General features: G+C 40.3%; 2 protein-coding genes across 3 annotated transcripts in view; one reads left to right on the top strand and one right to left on the bottom strand.

The window, feature by feature from the left end:
* Nucleotides 1–496: 496 nt before the first annotated feature.
* tspan5b (tetraspanin 5b) lies at nucleotides 497–8,071 on the bottom strand. Of its 2 annotated transcripts, XM_030788037.1 has the most exons (9): nucleotides 7,723–8,071; nucleotides 6,819–6,869; nucleotides 6,206–6,352; nucleotides 4,309–4,479; nucleotides 3,616–3,741; nucleotides 2,492–2,539; nucleotides 1,316–1,432; nucleotides 958–1,019; nucleotides 497–611 (listed from the first exon to the last, which is right to left on the bottom strand). In XM_030788037.1, exons 1-9 carry the CDS (start codon nucleotides 7,801–7,803, stop codon nucleotides 599–601), a joined length of 816 nt encoding a protein of 271 aa, XP_030643897.1. In that variant the 5' UTR covers nucleotides 7,804–8,071; the 3' UTR covers nucleotides 497–598. The 2 variants fall into 2 exon arrangements, with proteins under 2 accessions (XP_030643897.1, XP_030643898.1); XM_030788038.1 differs by lacking the exon at nucleotides 497–611 and having other exon boundaries at nucleotides 954–1,019; nucleotides 1,316–1,436; nucleotides 2,487–2,539.
* Nucleotides 8,072–11,153: 3,082 nt separating this feature from the next.
* The window catches only part of grk4 (G protein-coupled receptor kinase 4), a 45,211-nt gene continuing 38,346 nt past the window's right edge, over nucleotides 11,154–18,018 (top strand). Inside the window, exon 1 of the mRNA XM_030787740.1 lies at nucleotides 11,154–11,350. Within this exon, the coding sequence (XP_030643600.1) occupies nucleotides 11,299–11,350 (52 nt within the window). The 5' untranslated portion in view covers nucleotides 11,154–11,298. The remainder of the gene's footprint in view (nucleotides 11,351–18,018) is intronic.

Here is an 18,018-nt window from a genome sequence, read left to right as displayed (position 1 = left end):
ACATTGGTTTACCAAGAAAAAGAAAACAAAACTCTTAACGAAAAACACACACACACGCTATTTATACTTCACACCCTTATGAGTAGCTTTGATGGGAGGGGGAAAGGTTGGTGAGGGTTTGGGGGGGTGGGGGGCGCTGACAGGAAGTGACAACTGCCATTTCGTTGGTCGTCTTATCGTTTTTATTTCTTTTCATTTCTTGTTTTTCAGACTGGTCCCTATTGCAAAATTCAAAACAAAACCCAAAAACACTTGGTGAGGAATGCGAGAAAGCAAAGGATCGGATATTAGAGCGCCGACGTCCTTTGTCATGTCACCGTAAATTGAAGAGGACTCTGTGGAAAAAAATAAGATTACCTCTGGTCTGATTAATCCTTAATCAGTTTAACTGGTATCTTTTAGCATGTGTTTTTTTTTTTTTTTTTTCTTAGGGGAAAAAAAAAATTTCAATTTTCGGGACCATTAAACTAAGGAATTGGAGGAAGAGAGGAATGGGATGGTCTGTAGGATACTGATGTATGTGTCAGTCCTGTTGCCTAGCGACAGGAAGGTAGGAGTCCGCCTGTAGATCTGTCTCGAGAGTGCTTCAACCACATCCTCAGGTGAATAAACTAAAAGTGTGGAAAAAAAAGAGTAGAATTAGGGGAAGAAAATCTATATCATAGCCACAGAAAAAAACGAAAAACGCTTTTAAAATTTCAGTAGTTTTGATACCCATTTGAAATGATAGCATCTTTTAAAAATATGAAGATCTATTTGATGACAACTTTTAATAACCTTTATCTATCACAGCTCAGTACTATAAATAATGCAAAGTCAACAAGAGGGATTAATCATGTAAAAGACAAGTTAGGGGGGTCAAGCGGTTTCAGTACAGTGTTATACCCAAATTTCTCCTTGTATAAATCCCAAAAGAAACTCAGATGGACATGATTTTGGATTAGTGAATATACTTACCAGCTTTCTCTGACTGCTTCAATATCACTCAGGAGATTTTGAGCCAGACATATTCCAAATATCTGCAAACATAACATAACAACAACAAGATATTCATTCATTCATTTTTCTCAGCCGTTTATCCTAATTAGGGTCGCGGGGTGTGCTGGAGCCTATCCCAGCGCTCATTGGGCGAAAGGTGGGGAAACGCCCTGGACAGGTCGCCAGACAGCAAGATATGACATTTTAAAAAGTGCCACCAAAAAAAAAAAAAAGAAAAAAAAGAAGATTTAAGCATTTGTCCGACATCGTCAAACAAATGCGACCGCGCTTCTACAAAGAGTTTACCATGACATCAGCGTAACAGAACTAAACCCACCTGTAGTAAAGCGATCCCAATGAATATCCCAGCGACAACAGTAAGATTCTCCTGTAGCCACTTCTCAAACTGAGGAACACAGCCTTTGGTGTAAATGAACGTTTTCTGCTCCGCGTCCTGCGTCCACAACAGAGAAAAATACATCACATCGCGTAATTAATGAAACTCAAGTCCGAGTTTGATTTTTTTTTTCTTTTCTTTTTCTTTTTTTTTATTGACGCTTAATATCGCAACACGTTGAGGGTTACTCGCGCCGAAGTTGGGAAGAAAAAAAAAAAAGATCGTAAATTGTATTGTTACTTTTACATAACATGTACATGTAGGGGCTTTTCAGTTATGTGAGGTTAAGTGGATTCGAGTCATTCGTATCACTCAATCATACAGTTTTCAAATGAGCGACAAAGTGGAGAAAATGTAGTGAAGTGATATTTAAAATGGTGCATCAGATTAAAAATTACACACATAGCTGTTGCATTCGCATCCAATTCAATTATCCAATCAAACATCCACCATATCCCATCATACGCTGTGGTAAAAAATCAGGCCCATTCTGAGCGGAACTTTGACCTTGGCTAAAAATGAATAGCAATCTTAAGATTATGATTTAAATGTGATGGTTGATGGTTACATAAAACACACACACACACACACTCATAGTGTCCTTTACAGTGTACAGCTCTCCTGTAGACCCCATCCAGTCTAAACTGTGCGAGCTGCATTGCTCTGTGATGAGTAATTCTCGGCAACCCACCAAACCCTACAGTTGAGTGATTCACAGACAAGCCACGGAGGAGGATGAGGAGGAGGAGGAGGCGCAGCCACGGGACTGCTGTGAGCCACATCCATCCCAAATCATTCACTACCGACCTCTCTTATTCCCTTAGCCTTACGCATTCCACTATGAGCTGCCTTGTGCTTAAAGGTCGATTCAAGGTCATTACGGAGTGATTAATGTTGTTTACTTTTTTGCTATGCGATATACTCCGCATTGACATGCAAACCAAATTTAAGTCACTCATTTTAAACTGTTTGAAATCAGAAACAGATAAGAGATTACACTAATGTTGGTCTTTCACAAACACTGGATACAAAAGGTTTAAATTTTTCTAAACCAATAGCTATTCGAAACTAAATGAACTTTTTTATATGGTGATACTCAAACAGGGTTTTACTCACAGCTTTGGCTCGTATGTCATATCCACACTGTGTGTTAATCACATCCTCCTGCAGAGAGAGACAGAGACAGAAGAAATTTGAATTGACACACCTGCATGGATTACCATATGCCTCTCTGCCTACTCAGGCTGTCCATTAAGAACCTCAGGTGTAAAGCAGTGAAGGAGAAAGCAGTTTGTGTGTGTGAGTGTGTGTGTGTGTATCTGTGTGTGTGTGTGCGCGCACGTGTGTACGTGCGTGATTGTATGAGCCCATACTGTCTCAGAAAGGAAACTGCCAAAGCAAAATAAGGAAATCTAGCAGCTACTTCCTGTTGACCTTCTCAAGGTGGCTGGGAGGGCAGAGGCACATTCCGAGCCCATGAGGCAACTTAAGTTCACAGCTGAAGTCTGCTTCGCCCTTGTCTTTCTGAAGTCTCTCCTCACACTCACTCAAACCTGCACTGATGCTATTTTTCTCCGGTCTCCTACCTTTAAAATCCGATTATTCTCTAAAGAAAAACATTCAAGTAAAATACATACATTTAAAGGTGAGAGGGGATCATTTTCGGTAATTTTTTCATTTAATTCAAGCTGAACTACATGGTAGAATGGAACTTAGTAAAATGGGGGAGGTGTACACAGAGTTTTCCGGAATAAATTCTGTTGGGAGTTATGCCGTTTCATGGAGAACTGGATGTTACATCAAATTGCGCTCTAACATAATATCACATGCAAACTTTGATTTTCGAATGTAAGGTGCTAACGGTTCTTTTTCTCACTTAGTTTTAGTCTCCCTCTCATTTAAAGTATAATGTAAACATTATTTTTTTCATTTGTTTCCATAGAAACTGACAGTAAAATTATGCTGTATATTCTGATTGTCAGCTAGCACATTTAAGACCTACGCCAAAAGCTTGCTCAGATGAATAGCTCTGTCAAAATAATACTGAAGGACGACTTCCCTTCCTAAACTGCCTTCTGCTATGAGAACAAACTGGCTTGCTGACATTGCTACTAAACCCATTCAAACTCGTGACCAAGTAGACAAGGAAAAGGAGTTAATTTAGGTTATGGGGCCAAAGAAAGGATCTGAAATTCTCTTAGCAGCGTCCGGCTCTGTTGTAACGGTACAACGTCACTTACGGCGGGATCCTTGGTACAACAGGAGAACGGGACCCCGCATTTTTCCCGACTGAGGTTGGTATCCGTGCAGTTGAAGTATATGTTCAGATTCCAGTCGTCAGCTCCGAACGCTCCGCAACATTCCCACTGAGGAATACCAGACACACACACACACACACACAATGACGTCCAAGGCCAGTCGGCGGTAAAACCAGGAAACAGGAAAGAGGAAACAACCGTTCGTCACACTAAAACAGCGGTTGAAGCGATAAAGACTGACCTATGGGAACCTCAACAATGACTGCAACGCTCCCAAAACGTCTTAGGAGGTGTTAAAACTACAGATCATTTTCAATACGTTACTTCTTATGTGTTGACTGATGATGGTGCAGGGTGAAGAGTCAAAAAATTGCACTTTTTTTTTTTTTTGTATAAAACGTTTTATTAAATTACGGTATTCACAGAACTGCTTTTTTTTTATGTTAACCTCAAAAGAATTTCCACTCGGGCAGGGAGCATATGGTCTTCCTTTGCACATGGGAAAAACTGCAAAGCCGCCCACTTTTAAATCTCACAAGGCCATTCCAGAATGATCACTATAAACATACCAATAATACCGTCTGGGATACTTTGTAACTGACAACATTTATTAACCCTAAAATCTCTTTGTGAGGAGAGAACAGAACTGGATAAACACGAAGAGGCTTGGCTTACATATTCCTGGGTGAAGTCGATGAGATTCTGCAGGTCGATGTCATCACGATAGGCCCTGATGTTGTTGTTAATGAAGAACTTGAGCTGATCCTTGATCCAGTCTTTGAAGACGAACGCCAGGACCCCGGCCGTCAACTCCAAGAAAAATATGATTCCAAGGAACACCGAGAACTGTGCGAAAAGAAAAACAAGGAAAAGAGGAAGAGAGAACGAAAGCTCGTACTAAGGTTCTTAAAAACTATCTATAGCAAAAATATTTTAAGACCAAAGCAGAAAAATGAAAATAACTGTAGTGACATCTTTAAAAAGAGGATATGATAATACTAAAAAACTTTTTTCTTTTTTTTTACAACACAGACAAGAACTTGCATGAAGCTGAACACCAGTTTTTAAATATTATCACATTTATGACTGAAAATGTTTGACATGTAGCTTGCTTCTTTCTGCACTGGAGAAATGTAACAGACAATCCGTTTTCAAAATGTATATGACTGTACAATTATATTTTTCAGAGAAAAACAAAATCTACAAACAATTCTCCTTCTAAAAACACAAGAAAAAATATTTCTACGTAAAAATCTTGTTTTTCCCATTAAAAAAAAAAGGATTTTCAGGATATTTCACTGAAGTTTTTCTAGTTTTTCCTCGTGTTGTCCGCTCCCAGGCAATTTCAGTAATCACTGGTGTATCACCATGACGACAGAGCACATGAGTCAGATGACATCATCAAGAACACTTCCAGATGCTGGAAAAAAACTAGGAAACCCAATCCGTTCACTATGGGAAAGGAATGTTACTGGGCTAAAACCCATTTCAAACTTTCTTTCTTGAGAATCACTAGATCATAAATCAGACGTTTTAAGGCTTTGAAACACGCACGAGTCATGTTTACTTTGGCTGCAATAATCTGCAATTTAAAAACGTCAAACAAAAGTGTCATGCTCGTTAATAAAGCAATAATGAAAACATGCTGTACTTAAAACAAGTTAAACTTTTAAAGGGAATGACAAAGTGAACTACCAAAACTTGTGTAATTCACAGCAATAAGATCCATCTTATATTTCAACATCCCAAGCAGTAGACTCCACGCAGCTGACTAGCATTCCACACACCCTGTGTTCAGTGAATCACATTCTGTCTTGCACATGGAATTCCTGGTTGGTTTTACGAACGTACAAAATGATTCTCTGGTCTGTTTTCTTGCAGGAGTTAACCACAAGTGAAATATGAGCAGCTGAAGCTCTGGTTGCTTTAGAAGACCAATGACACATAAAACTGATGCGCTCTCTCTCCTGTGTAATAATCACTGCCATTGTGATGCAACAAGTATGTAATTACCCAATGTTACATTGTAACTACAGAAAACAATGACTGCATAAAAGTGCATGACAGTGCTGCTCCTGGTGAGCCAGTGTGTAATAGTGTTTAATACAGACCCATATTAAATGCCACAATTACATTTTCGCCAAATTCTACTGAACCACAAAAATGAAATGTAATGCAATATGCCGGTACAGTACGGTAATCCATAATCATCACAATCCTCTGAGGACTCTTACCTGTATAATAAATATAAAAGATACTTCTATGATAATTAGGATATTTACCTCATTTTAAGCTTCATTTTAATGTTTTATTGAATAGGCGGTATTCTGCAGGCAGACTCAGCAAGACCTAGTCTAATCCTAGTCCTGCCAAAAATCATGAACCCAACTTTAATCTATCTCAAACTCCACTCCAGTACTGTCACCTAAAATTGGTCTTCAGAGTAAACGTCCTCAGAGCTTCTCTCAGTTCGTATAATCACTAATGTGCGCAATCTATCCATCCCTACGTCTCCTCGAAGAGATGATGGTGAAAAAAAAATGTACAGAAGAACTTCAAAAAGGGAACGTACAAATTTGAGCAGGAAGGAGTTCTCCCTGAGAGCTCCGATACAACCAGCAAAGCCCAGGATGAACATGACCCCGCCCACCACCAGAAACAACCAAACGGGGTCAAACCCGCCCAGGTCTGTGATGGAGGAGATGTTAGACAGAACACCCTGAGAAGAGAGAGAGAGGAAAGAGGGGGAGAAAGAAAGAAAGAAAGAAAGAAAGAGACGGAAAGAAAGAAAGAAAGAGACGGAAAGAAAGAAAGAAAGAAAGAAAGAAAGAAAGAAAGAAAGAAAGACAAATCAAATTAAACCTTGGAGAGTACAAAAAAAAATCAATTAATGACAACTTGATTGAAACACGACTCTACAATTCAAATATAATTGTGCCGCAATCAATTTATAATGAATTATTCATGAACATGAAATGCAAAATCTGTCTTTACAGTTATGATATGCACTGCCTTTTCTAACAAACCTATGCATGGGACGACTGAAACGATCGTAATAAATTATTAAAACTTGATCGTTCAAAATAAATGCTTTCTGTTTTCATCTGTACACAGTAAACTACTACATAACAAAGTAAAAGTGGACGTTAGCCAATAAGGATCCATTGCTGGAGCAGAGAACTCACTTTTTCACTCCAAGCCCATAGCCCAACTGCCAGAAATGCCACTCCAAGTAGCTGCAGAGAACAGAATCAGAGACACAAACATAAAGGGGGCATTCATGGGACAATTATAATAACAAATACTACACTTGCAGACATTTCAACGTTGGTAACATTTGCACACGCAAAAACAAGACCATCAACAGCGTCTGGTATCTCACAAACGCTTTGACCAATCGCTGACCGCGTCATTTATTTAACACAAGTTAAAATGATTTGAATAGTCAAACGATTGTTGAGACTAGAGCCATTTGGGCTCAGTAGCATCAGTATCTAACTCAGACCGTTTCACCTCTTCTGCTGAAAGGCTGCATATAAAAGCAGTTCTTCAACCCTTAGTAAGGTATTCTGCAAATATAAAATGTCCCCAAATGTGTGTGATATTAACAAACTGCAGATCAAATTATTCATGAGACTTTAATTATCCAGAGGTTACAGGTCATTGGTTGAAACGTATGAACAACAAAAAGTGCGTAAGAACTAGCGGCATGTATCTTAGAGTTAATAGAAATAGCGAAGGCAAAGTAAAGAATATTTGAACTATTGTAAGACAGTTACGTCGGTGCAGGCCAGACACATATTTGTACATGCTTTACATTCGCACGCGCTCTATTCAGTGTCACGGAAAAAAAAACGGAGAAAGAGAATGACAGCCGTAATATTTCCGTTTCCATTCACTCGGTCATTAGAATTTACTTACGGGGGTAAAACAAAAGAAAAAGAAAATACGCAAACAAAGAATCTGACTGAAACGCACCTTGTAACAATAACGATGATTCCATTAAGAAGCGACCCCATAACTGGTCGGTTCATAGTTGCGCAATTTTAACGTTAGGCTATACGCAAATTGATAGGAATGCAGACTTACCCAAAATATTATGTTGAATCCGAATATAAAATACTTGATGCAGCAGCTCACTTCGTGGACGTTGAAATGTTTTCCTGACATTGCTGCTGCTGATAAGCCTCTATGTATAATCGTATATCGTTCTGAAACAGAAATAATCCTTTGCCGTATGGTGCGTATAGATTCTGGACATAAAAACCGACAGCGCCTCCGAACAACTGACTAATCACTGTCTATATGTTACCGACACCATGTCTCCGTCTTGTCATAGGCAAAGCCTCAATAGAGCTGCCTATTTATTGCCAGAATTTCGCAGAATATTCCTATTTAGCAGAGGTCTGAGACACCGACATTAAGGTACTGTATAACGGGACCACAGCTCCCTCACCAACAAAGCAGGTCTAAGAGTCACTTCCGGTCAGCGGAGAGCCATGAAACTGAACAATACCGAAATAAAAGTCCCGAAAAAAATCAGTTCCTAGAAACCGAAAACACACACACACACACACACACAGGTCAAGAGCGAGGAACATATTATTGTTAATGAAAAATGAACAGTCGGGGGACACGAATGCATGATAAAAGAAGACAGTGAAAAGGAGTGAAAAAAGTAAGAAAAAAAACAAACAAACAAAAAAAACCAAGCACGTAAGGAGGTTTGGACATTTTGCCTTAGCATTTAGACTAAGATTTTTACAAAATGTATCACTTCTGAAAACTTAATCCATAAATAAGAAGTGTAATTTGTAACATTTTAACCCCTTATTATTTATTACACATTAAAAATTTATTTCGGAGCACAATATTTTTCCACCTGAAGCACCGCTATTTCATTTTCAGTCGTTCAACAACTTTACTCGTGCTCTTGGTATGTATTTCCTTGTGGCTAAATCCAGGAATAACTGCTCATACTGATACGACCACTAGGTGTACGACTTCTCCAGAAACCTACGAGCCCCACCCCACTCGTAACCGCCCAGTCTATTTCAAAATAAAAGCCCTCAAAAATAAAAAGGCGCCTCCTAATGTGAAGCCCCATAATTGAACCAAAACGTGCACAATATGGACAAAAACGTAAATTGTTTGCAAACACAATGGCTTACTCAGGACATACACGACATACAAATCTTTTTAAATTAGATACATGTGATATGGCAATGAAGTATGTATGATATATGTGAAGTATGTATTAATGTATGTTTTTATGACAGAGATATTCAGTATCAAATGTTGAGTGAAAATAACCAGTTGACCATATGCAATTTTTCTGACCTGCGAACTGTGAAAATGTTGATGTGAAACACAATAAAACCAATATATATATATATATATATATATATATATATATATATATTGGTCCTGAGTACTGCCCTGATGTCAACTTAATCAGACACTGGCTGGAAGGCTGCAATAAAAATAAATAAGCACAGACTCTTCAGGTATAATTCTTTGTACTGCAGAAGTGCTCTAACAATTGAACCAGCAGGTGGCAGTATTCTCACTCAGAACACTTCGTTGTAATGCCAAGGCCTGTACATTTTAACTTGAACAATACCAAAAAGTTAATGAAATGTTTATGGAAAAAAAGCGTCACATTCTAACCGACTTTACAATTCTTCCCTCAGCTGTTCCGTAGACATTAATTAGACACGATATAGCATAACTTGCTTTCATTAAACGTTTCTTTGGACTCAGTTTGTGGTTATTTGCCGTCACAGGCACGACTTACTTAGCTTTTCAGCGGTTGATAAATAGTTAATTAATTAATTAAGTAATTAAATCAAATGAACCAGTACAGGACAGGGGGTAGGCTAGAGAAATATAGGTGCTCCAAAAAAAGTGTCTTTATAACAACAGACGTCTGCTTGCCAGCCACACGTGCAACACCTTTTAGTAGTTATAGTGTTCATGCACAGTATGCCTGCATAGCATTAATAAACAGCCGTGTAGACTTTGAAGATTATGGTGTACACATGAGCCTGTATTTACAAGACAAAGGTATGCTGGCAGTTGCACACTGTAAAAGTCAAATCATGATTTATGTTTTTCATTCAGGAAGATTAAGACTGGGAGTCCAAGAACTGATCTGTGGCGACACGTCACGTGTGGCAAGAAAGAAAGAAAGAAAGAAAGAAAGAAAGAAAAGGAGGGATTTTCAAAATTCCAGAAGATGCAAGGTGTGGTAAGCATTGTCAGTGGTTTAAAAAAATTCAACTTAAATGAGAGTACATTACATCATTACCTCATAATGATTCGACAAAGAAGGGGGAAAAAAAGTCATGCGTCTGCGTGATGACATTTGTTTATACAAAAAATGGGCGTTCCGTGCTTTTTGTGTATTTGGGCCTAAATGAAATGGAACCCACCATTTGGAGATGTTACGGACCACACCTTTAATGTTATGAGTGTCTGTCAACCAAATTAAGATGTCTATATCTAAAGGAGGACTGTCTGGACACAAAATAACGAGTCGTAAGGTGACTAGTCACCAAGGCTACCGCAGAGTCTCCCTCGGAGGTCACGAGCCATGACCTGCATGAGTCAGCAAATTCACCAAGGGCAGTTAATTCAGATGACAAAAAAAAAGCTTCATCTCAAGACCCTAATTACTTACTTACACACTTGAAGGGAGCCTTAAAGAAAAAAAGGTTCAGTTGGTCGACAGCTGACAACGCTCTGTGTATACAAAAGCACGTAATTATTGCCTCACGTAGAGACATGAGGTTGTTTTGTTTGAAAGTTTTATGCAAATCCAGCATGTCGAGTCTGCATGTCGACTGCTCACAAAAAGAAAAAAAAATCCGTACTCACTAACCGCAGTATGCGCCGCGTTTGAGTTCACTACTGTACAGTGGCGTGACGTCATGTTCTGCAAATTATCCGTGTGGGAATGTTCACCGAATTACTGTGCATTGACCACACACATTGTAGATGGTTTATTCAATTAAATCAGTCTTAAAAAAAGAAAGAAATACTACAAGCATACAGCGGAAAAGTTCTAGTTCATAGTATTCTTATCGCAGACTACAGGTTGTAAACTTCAACTCTCTGATATGGTTACAGCGGTCTACAGTGCCTATGACAAGGAAAATAGGTTCGTATCAACGCCACTACCTTAGTGACATTTCTAATGAAGGATTAACATTGTAGGATGTTTGCAATCGGCTGTGTGCACGGTATTTGTTTTTGTTAGGCAAATACAGTGAACGACAACTGTGCGTAACTTGTGTATTTAAAGCGCGCGCTTGTGTGTGTGTGTGTGTGTGTGTGGGACTGTAGGGTTACACTGTGGTTGTAAGATGATCCCTCCTACTCTCGGGCTGCCTGTACGAGCGAGAGGGAGTGCGCGAGGCAGGAAGGAAGGCAGGGCATTGAATGCTAACAAGGGGACTTCATGTTGAAGCTGTGCTAAGAGGTGGGGGGTTTAACATCAAGCAATGGAGAAATACAATTAACCTGGTATGTGCCAGAACGAAATTCACGTTGATCGTCATCATCACCACCATCATCATCATCATCATAATCACCGACACGAGCGCCTTCGTCTTTTTTGCTGAGTGAAATGTATCTGCACCGTACGGAATCTGGATTCTGACAATGGAGATTGAAAACATCGTGGCCAACACTGTGCTATTGAAGGCAAGAGAAGGTAAGCGACATGGGGCGAATTCAAGGGGGGGGGGGGCGAAATCAAGAAGACCTGAACCATAACAAAGGCTTGAATTCTATCATTCTCGGCTTGACCACAGTCAAGGTAGCGCCTGGCATCTGGCTGCCTATTCAAGTTAATACTTCTCGTATAGTTGGGTGAAATACGTCCCGGTTCGGATTATAACGATATCGCTGATAACACATTCACACTAAAGCGGGGTCGCATTAATGCATAGCTCAGTCAACAAAGCATTTGTTATTTTCAGCGCCGATCGGCTGTCATGTTTCATTGACTCTCACACATCGAATTGGCTTGCGCCGAACACAGAAGGACATATTTGTGTTATAATGAATGATAATTCATTTAGCGCCTGGTATTATAGTAGACAAAGCAGCAAATACGGGTTGCTGCAATTCTCGTTTAAGAAGAACTCAAAAATGTAATTAAGGCAAGGTTTGTTTCACGAACGCCTATCGATGCGGCTCCCACATCTGTAGGCTTTGGCAGAAGTGCAATCATTGGCTTCGTTTCTCATTAAACTGAATCAGGATCTATCGTTTGATTTTTAAGGCAATTCCACAGTATCACTACTCGGGCTTGGAGATCTGTTTTGTCACCGGAATAGTTAAAAAAAAAAAAGGGTTTCGGTATATTGCAGTCAGGCCTTGTGAGTACCACCGTGTGCTGGGCAAATGCACACCGTGTACCCTCATCCCCGTCATCCTCACCTGGCTAAGAGGCAGCACTGCAACCGTAGGCCTCAAGGTTCTGGACATTTCTATGGAAATATATGGCATACGTTCTGTCAGACACTGGGTATAAAGGGGAGCGAGCAGTATCGCTCCCATCTTTACAGTAAGTGTGGCTTGTTTTTCAAGCACACCGGGTTCGTTACGAGACACAGGGCGGGGGGCGGTCGATTTTAATGTTTGTTTGTTTTTTCTTCAGTAACTTGCATTCAAACCAGATTTTAGACTAACGTTGGTTTTCGGCGAGACATTCTTGTAGTCAGCGTGTCCTTACTTAATCCGAATGCTGAGGTATTACAAATTTGTTGTGAGGTTTTACGGGAAATGAGTAATGTGACAGACGGATCTGTCCAAACAGGCGCACGGAGGATAGTTGAGTTTTGCAGATATGTAGACGTGACGTGCGCACTCGCACAGTTGATAGTTCCAGCCCCCCCCCCCCCCCCCCCCGGAAAAAAAGGATACTCCAAGACTGAGTAATATCAGATCTGCTCGCGTATTATTTAGGCGTTTAAGTAAAAGTCATGCCACCCACTGACCGTAGCTTAATTTACAAACATGCAGCATACAGCTGTGTTGAAACACGCTGCACAACAGTTTTTTATTCAGGTAGTACAAAAGTTACAAGCCAGAGATACTGTTGTATTGACTTAGATTGGACGACCTACGGAGAGACCGTCTGCATACACGTAAAAGCGTTATGTGTATGTCCAATAGATGAAGTTGGTGATGATGCGCAGCTCTCATGATGTCACACGTGACGATGGCAGACAACCCGCTTGATTTTAACTGATTTTTTTTAACGCGCTCTGTGATAAGGTCTGGGCCTCAGTGACCGTGTCAGTTCCTTCAGGCACGAGACCGAATGGTAGTCATTGATAACGGATGGCACCGATAGAGATGTGATAAATGGCTTTCTTCGTTCAGAAGAGTTCAGAATATTTTTTAAAAGATAAAGCAAATAAGGTATTGACACTAATTATTAATTGTCTCAAACATAGTGTAGTTTACAGATTCCTCGATTTACAATATAGACTACTACAGGAAAGCATAAATTAACTTTTATTTTAAAGCAGAAAAATAGTAGAAGATAAATAGAATTTGATAAATGTAACCTGCTAAGATTTGTTTAAGCTGAGACTTATTAATTCTATGTACTATAGGAACATTCTCGCCTTTATATCTCATACTTTTCCATAATAATGTGAAATGTCTGGTCTCATTGCCATGATCATGAGTATTATTGTTGTTATTATTCTAGAGGGCCTAATGCACACACAATTGCAGAATCACCATACTGTACTATGGTGGTGACTTGGCATTTCTCTTCAAGGTGGTTTAAATTGAAATAAACAAACATGAACAGTTACTTACTGTCAGTCTCAATGTTTACTACTGTAACATGAACAACATAAGCGCTCCTCTCAACACTTCCATATGATACGGAACTATCCCACAATCCTTTGCTGGCTGCACCACTCTGTTGGTGTCGCCAAAGTGGACGTAACTACATTTTAAATTACTACAGAATATATGGATAGGCGATACTATTACAGTTTCTGTTTTCTGTAAATACTACCACTGTCATTACACAACAAAATAGTACACAACATTCCAAAACCATAAAAAAAATCACTTCACTTGTCTTTGGTATGAGCTTCTCGGATCAGATAGGTCGCTATCAAAAGTCGCGGCATATCATTTTGAATGCGGCTTAACAACTTGGTTTCATATGGTTTTGCTGCTCTGAGGGGCATTCAAGGCTTAAGCCTAAATACCCTTTGAAAACCTCCTTCTCTGATGACATCACGATACCCACTTTTTTATGACCTGTCTTTCCTTTCTTTGCCCCTATTTTTACGATCTTTTCACACTTCTCTTGCGTTCGTCGTTGACGTTCAGCGGTTTGCTTTTACTAGCATAGCGCTCTTAGATAGAAAGAACGCTCTTAACCAGCACGCTCGGGGGTGTTCTTCCATTTGTCGTCCATAAAAAACCCGTTGCTTTATGATGGCTTCCATGATGTGGTCTCCGTTAATTCTGCTTATTGCTCGCTAAATGGGCTTCGACTGGGAAAATGAATCCCATGTGTTGCATTTAGATGAATTAAGGAAGTGAATTCACTGGAAGGACTGAGATGTTTCTTAATACGTCCAGCCTCGATTTTTTTAAACCACCACTCACGTAAGCAATAAATGGACTTGCTAACAAGAGTCCGTGACTGACAGAAATATGATTTTGCGCCCCCCCCCCCCCTCCCCTCAAGCCAAAATCTTAGTGTTGGCACAGTTTTGAATAGGCATTCCAGCACTGGACAGCTAAGCCAGTTTACCCAACGACTGGCATTAGCAGAGAGATGGAAAGTTCTCCTTTTATGCCTACCTGCTTTTTGTGGTGGTTTACAGCAAAGAGGTTTTTGACCAAAGTGTTTGATTTTTAGTTCATTTTTTTAAGCTCATTACTGTGAAGAGAACATCTCAAAAAAATCGATGACCTCCTCAAGATGTCCCCTGTGTAGGACTCATGAACACAGAGAGTGCAACATTTTTTTTTTAGGAAAGAAACAGAAAAAATCAGAAGGGTTGCTTCACAGTGATTTAGACTCTGTGCTCAGTTAGGGTCCCATAACAGGTGTCTGCGTTCAGAGGCACATGTGGAGTGTGTGTTGGTTTGGTTGTATTTCATGACTTTTGTTTCCTCCTACGTCCGTAAAGACTGGGTGGTCTGAATTTCTGAATTAGGAGCTGAGCTGTTATGTGGCTCCTGTGACCTCAATTACACACACACACACACACACACACACACACACACACACACACACACAAACACACAGAGAGAGAGAGAGAGAGAGCAAGAGAAAGAGAGAGAGAATTCTTAAGGGTTTTTTTCACTTAATGTGTGATAGATATTACTTCCTCCACTGTACCTAGAATTAATAATGAAGCATTACAGTTAGAATGTAGAGTTGATAAACGGTAAAAAAAACAAACAAACAAAAGATACCCGTTAGAGCTGTACACTTGAATTCAACTCAGGACTTTCGGTGCAGACCGGAGTTTAGGTGAAGGAGAATAAACCCAAGAAAGTGAGTGGAATTTTACTATAGTTTTTACTAGAGTTTTGGTATAGATTTACAGGTCATTTCTGGATCAGACTCATTGTTTAGAGTTTAGTAAAGTCTGGAAGATCATCCGAATTAGATGTGTAAAGTAGAGTTCTAGAACGAGATATCAAGATTTAGGGTAGTTGTTTGTTTGTTTGTTTGTTTGTTTATTGTTGTGTGGAACTGGGATATAGAATTTTAAGCAGAGAGATATATCAGAGTTCTATCGTAGAGTATAGAGCTGTGGAGTATTAAAGCTCAGAAGAGGTGACTTTGAATAGAGTTTTAGAAATTCGTTTGGGTATATTTTGCTTCACTTCCTGTACCACAGAAACATTGTCAACTCGGTTAAAAAAATAAAAAAAAGAAAGAAAGAAAGAAAAAAAGAAAGAAGGAAAAAAGTCTGTGAAATGAAGAGTGTGTGTGGCCAGCTGGGTGGGGCCTGAACCAAAGCGTTTTTCATAACGTTAAATATTACGAGAAATGTTTTAATAAAAATCTTACATAAGGAGAGCTAAATGCGGTCTACTGGGACCCAGAACCTCTACGCTGGTTCAGGCCTACTCTAAGGGAACATTAAAAACCTGTAACGAAAAAAGATTGGACATCTACAAACGACATACCAGTTTTTGGGGGTTTTTTTCAATGCTAACCACAAAGTTCCTCAGGCGTTTACAGATACTCCTTGAACTTCTGCATGCCGCAATGACGTTTGACGCATCCTGTCAGCTTGGTATCTGTATGTGATACCAGCGCCTCAGTCTAACATGAGTTGAGTCATTTGTGCTTTATAAATCCAGGTTACAGCAGATGTGTAAAATGGTTGTTTGGGTACAGATGTATAATTAAATACACACCATTCCGCAGGACAGTGTGGTTCGCTTTTGGCTTTCTTAAGACAATTCCGATGAATTGTGTAACGTCTCTATTCCCTCATCCTTCTTGCCCAAGAGGCTAATTAAGAACATAACGATGGTGATAAAGACTACGAGATGAATGAAAACAGTTTGTGACATGGTGTTTTTCCTGATGTGTTCCAGTCACTGTCTGGAGGGTGGAGGGTTGGGGGGGGGGAGTGGAGTGTTGCAGAACGTTTCCGTTCTAGACCAGATACCCACCCTTCAACTCCCCCATCCAACCGACGCGATCGGGGTCCTCTTGGGATCTTCTGTGTATTATTTTTTTCTCTCTCTCTCTCTCTCTCTCTCTCTCTCTCTCTCTCTCTCTCTCTCTCTCTCTCTCTCTGTCTTTTTTTTCCCCCTGTTCTCTCTGCTCTTCAGGAGTTTTTTTGGGTGAACTGCTCTCTGGTTATGCCAGCCTGCAGAACAAGTGTGTGGGCAGATGACGCACTGGTTGAGGACAAGCCGGAGACAAAATAAACACTCCAAACCTTGTTGCATATACAGTCCACGAGGAGAAAGACGAGCGAATCAAAGAGTCCTTTATGAAACGCTCTCACTCGACGTCTTAACAGTTAGATCACTTTCAACCCTCCACTTCTAAAACAGAACGCGCTGGCACCGTCAAAATAGGAAGCAGCACGTTTGTGTTTCCACTGTTCGGGTTCCTCTTACCGGGCATGGATGCGGTTTGATTGCGTTTTAGCAGGTATGTCATGGCCCAGCCCCTACATTCAAACAGCCGTCTGTGGAACATTCAAGCTGCTCAGAAACCCCATTTTAAACCTTTATTGCTCAATTCAGTGGGTACTTCAAAACAATAAGGTCAGTCCTCTTGGTTGGGTCATGTTGTGTTACTGGAGAGGGGTGGTAGGGGCAGTTTTAGGAGCGGTTTTAGGATGCGCAGTGCTAGGTTACAGAATATTTGGTAACTCGTCATAGTTTGGTGGTTAGACCAACATTGCAATGAGTATCAGCCACTATGGTTTGTGAATTAGCGTTCAGACGAGTGTTTTACAAATCACGTTATCAAGATATCTCTAATGTGGTATCTTGCCTCATTCAAACACCAGTCAATCAAATTGGATGAGCATTTTGCAGCAATTTCCAGAATGATACACTCACCCCATTATGATGTCATCAGATAGAATGTTCTGATGTAATTATGATTCAAATGAGCTCTATTGTCATTGGTTATATATTTAAGCCTTTAGATTTATAGCTACAATGCAATTCTCATGTTCATATTACTCATATTGTTCAGACACATGTTTCTTCCGGGTCTTTTAAGCAAATAATATCCCGTTATACTTTCTGCTCTGTCTCTCTCTTTTTTCCTCTCTCTGCCTCCCCTTGGCGTCTTCCCTTCTGTATTTGTTTGAAATCCACTGCATTTGCTGTGTCACAATGCTCTTTGGGATCCAGAGAGTTCTCTCTCTCTCTCTCTCTTTCTTTCTCTCTCTCGCACACACGCACGCGCACACACACACACGCACTAGGCAGTAACCTTTCCTCCAATTTCCCCGCTTCAAACGCTGTAGATATCAGGCATTCACAGCTTTACATCCTCAGGAAAATGGGCCTGAGAGAGAAAAACAAAAAACGAAGAAGAGAAAAGCAAGATTGTGGCACAGGACGGGAAGACTTAACACCGTTTCCTCGTTTAGAAGCGAGCGACTCGGTTCGAAATCAAATCAAGTCAAACAAACGCACTGAGGTGGCACCGTGTGTCTTTTTGCCAACGGCCTTGTCTGTCACCACCAAAGGGGGGGGGGGGGGGGGGGGGGGGGGGGGGGGGGGGGGGGGGGGGTTTGAGTCGTTTTTCTGGAGGCTTAACCGTGACTGGTGACCTGGTGTACCAGATTGCTTTATGTATTTCACGGGGCACAAAAAGATAAGATACTACATTTGCAG

This window comes from Chanos chanos, chromosome 11 (assembly GCF_902362185.1).
Source record: "Chanos chanos chromosome 11, fChaCha1.1, whole genome shotgun sequence".
In the NCBI taxonomy this organism is placed as follows: domain Eukaryota; kingdom Metazoa; phylum Chordata; class Actinopteri; order Gonorynchiformes; family Chanidae; genus Chanos; species Chanos chanos.
Note: the sequence above shows the minus strand (reverse complement) of the source record. Positions and strands in the feature narration are given on the sequence as shown.

What these genes read in the sequence shown, in the direction of transcription:
- tspan5b (XM_030788037.1), bottom strand. Translation starts at nt 7,803, where the DNA reads ATGTCAGGAAAACATTTCAACGTCCACGAAGTGAGCTGCTGCATCAAG. An exon ending in TATGGGCTTGGAGTGAAAAA is followed by an intron (nt 6,353 to 6,818) that starts GTGAGTTCTCTG and finishes CTCTCTTCTCAG; the next exon opens with GGTGTTCTGTCTAACATCTC. An exon ending in TTGGGATCGCTTTACTACAG is followed by an intron (nt 1,020 to 1,315) that starts GTGGGTTTAGTT and finishes TTATGTTTGCAG; the next exon opens with ATATTTGGAATATGTCTGGC.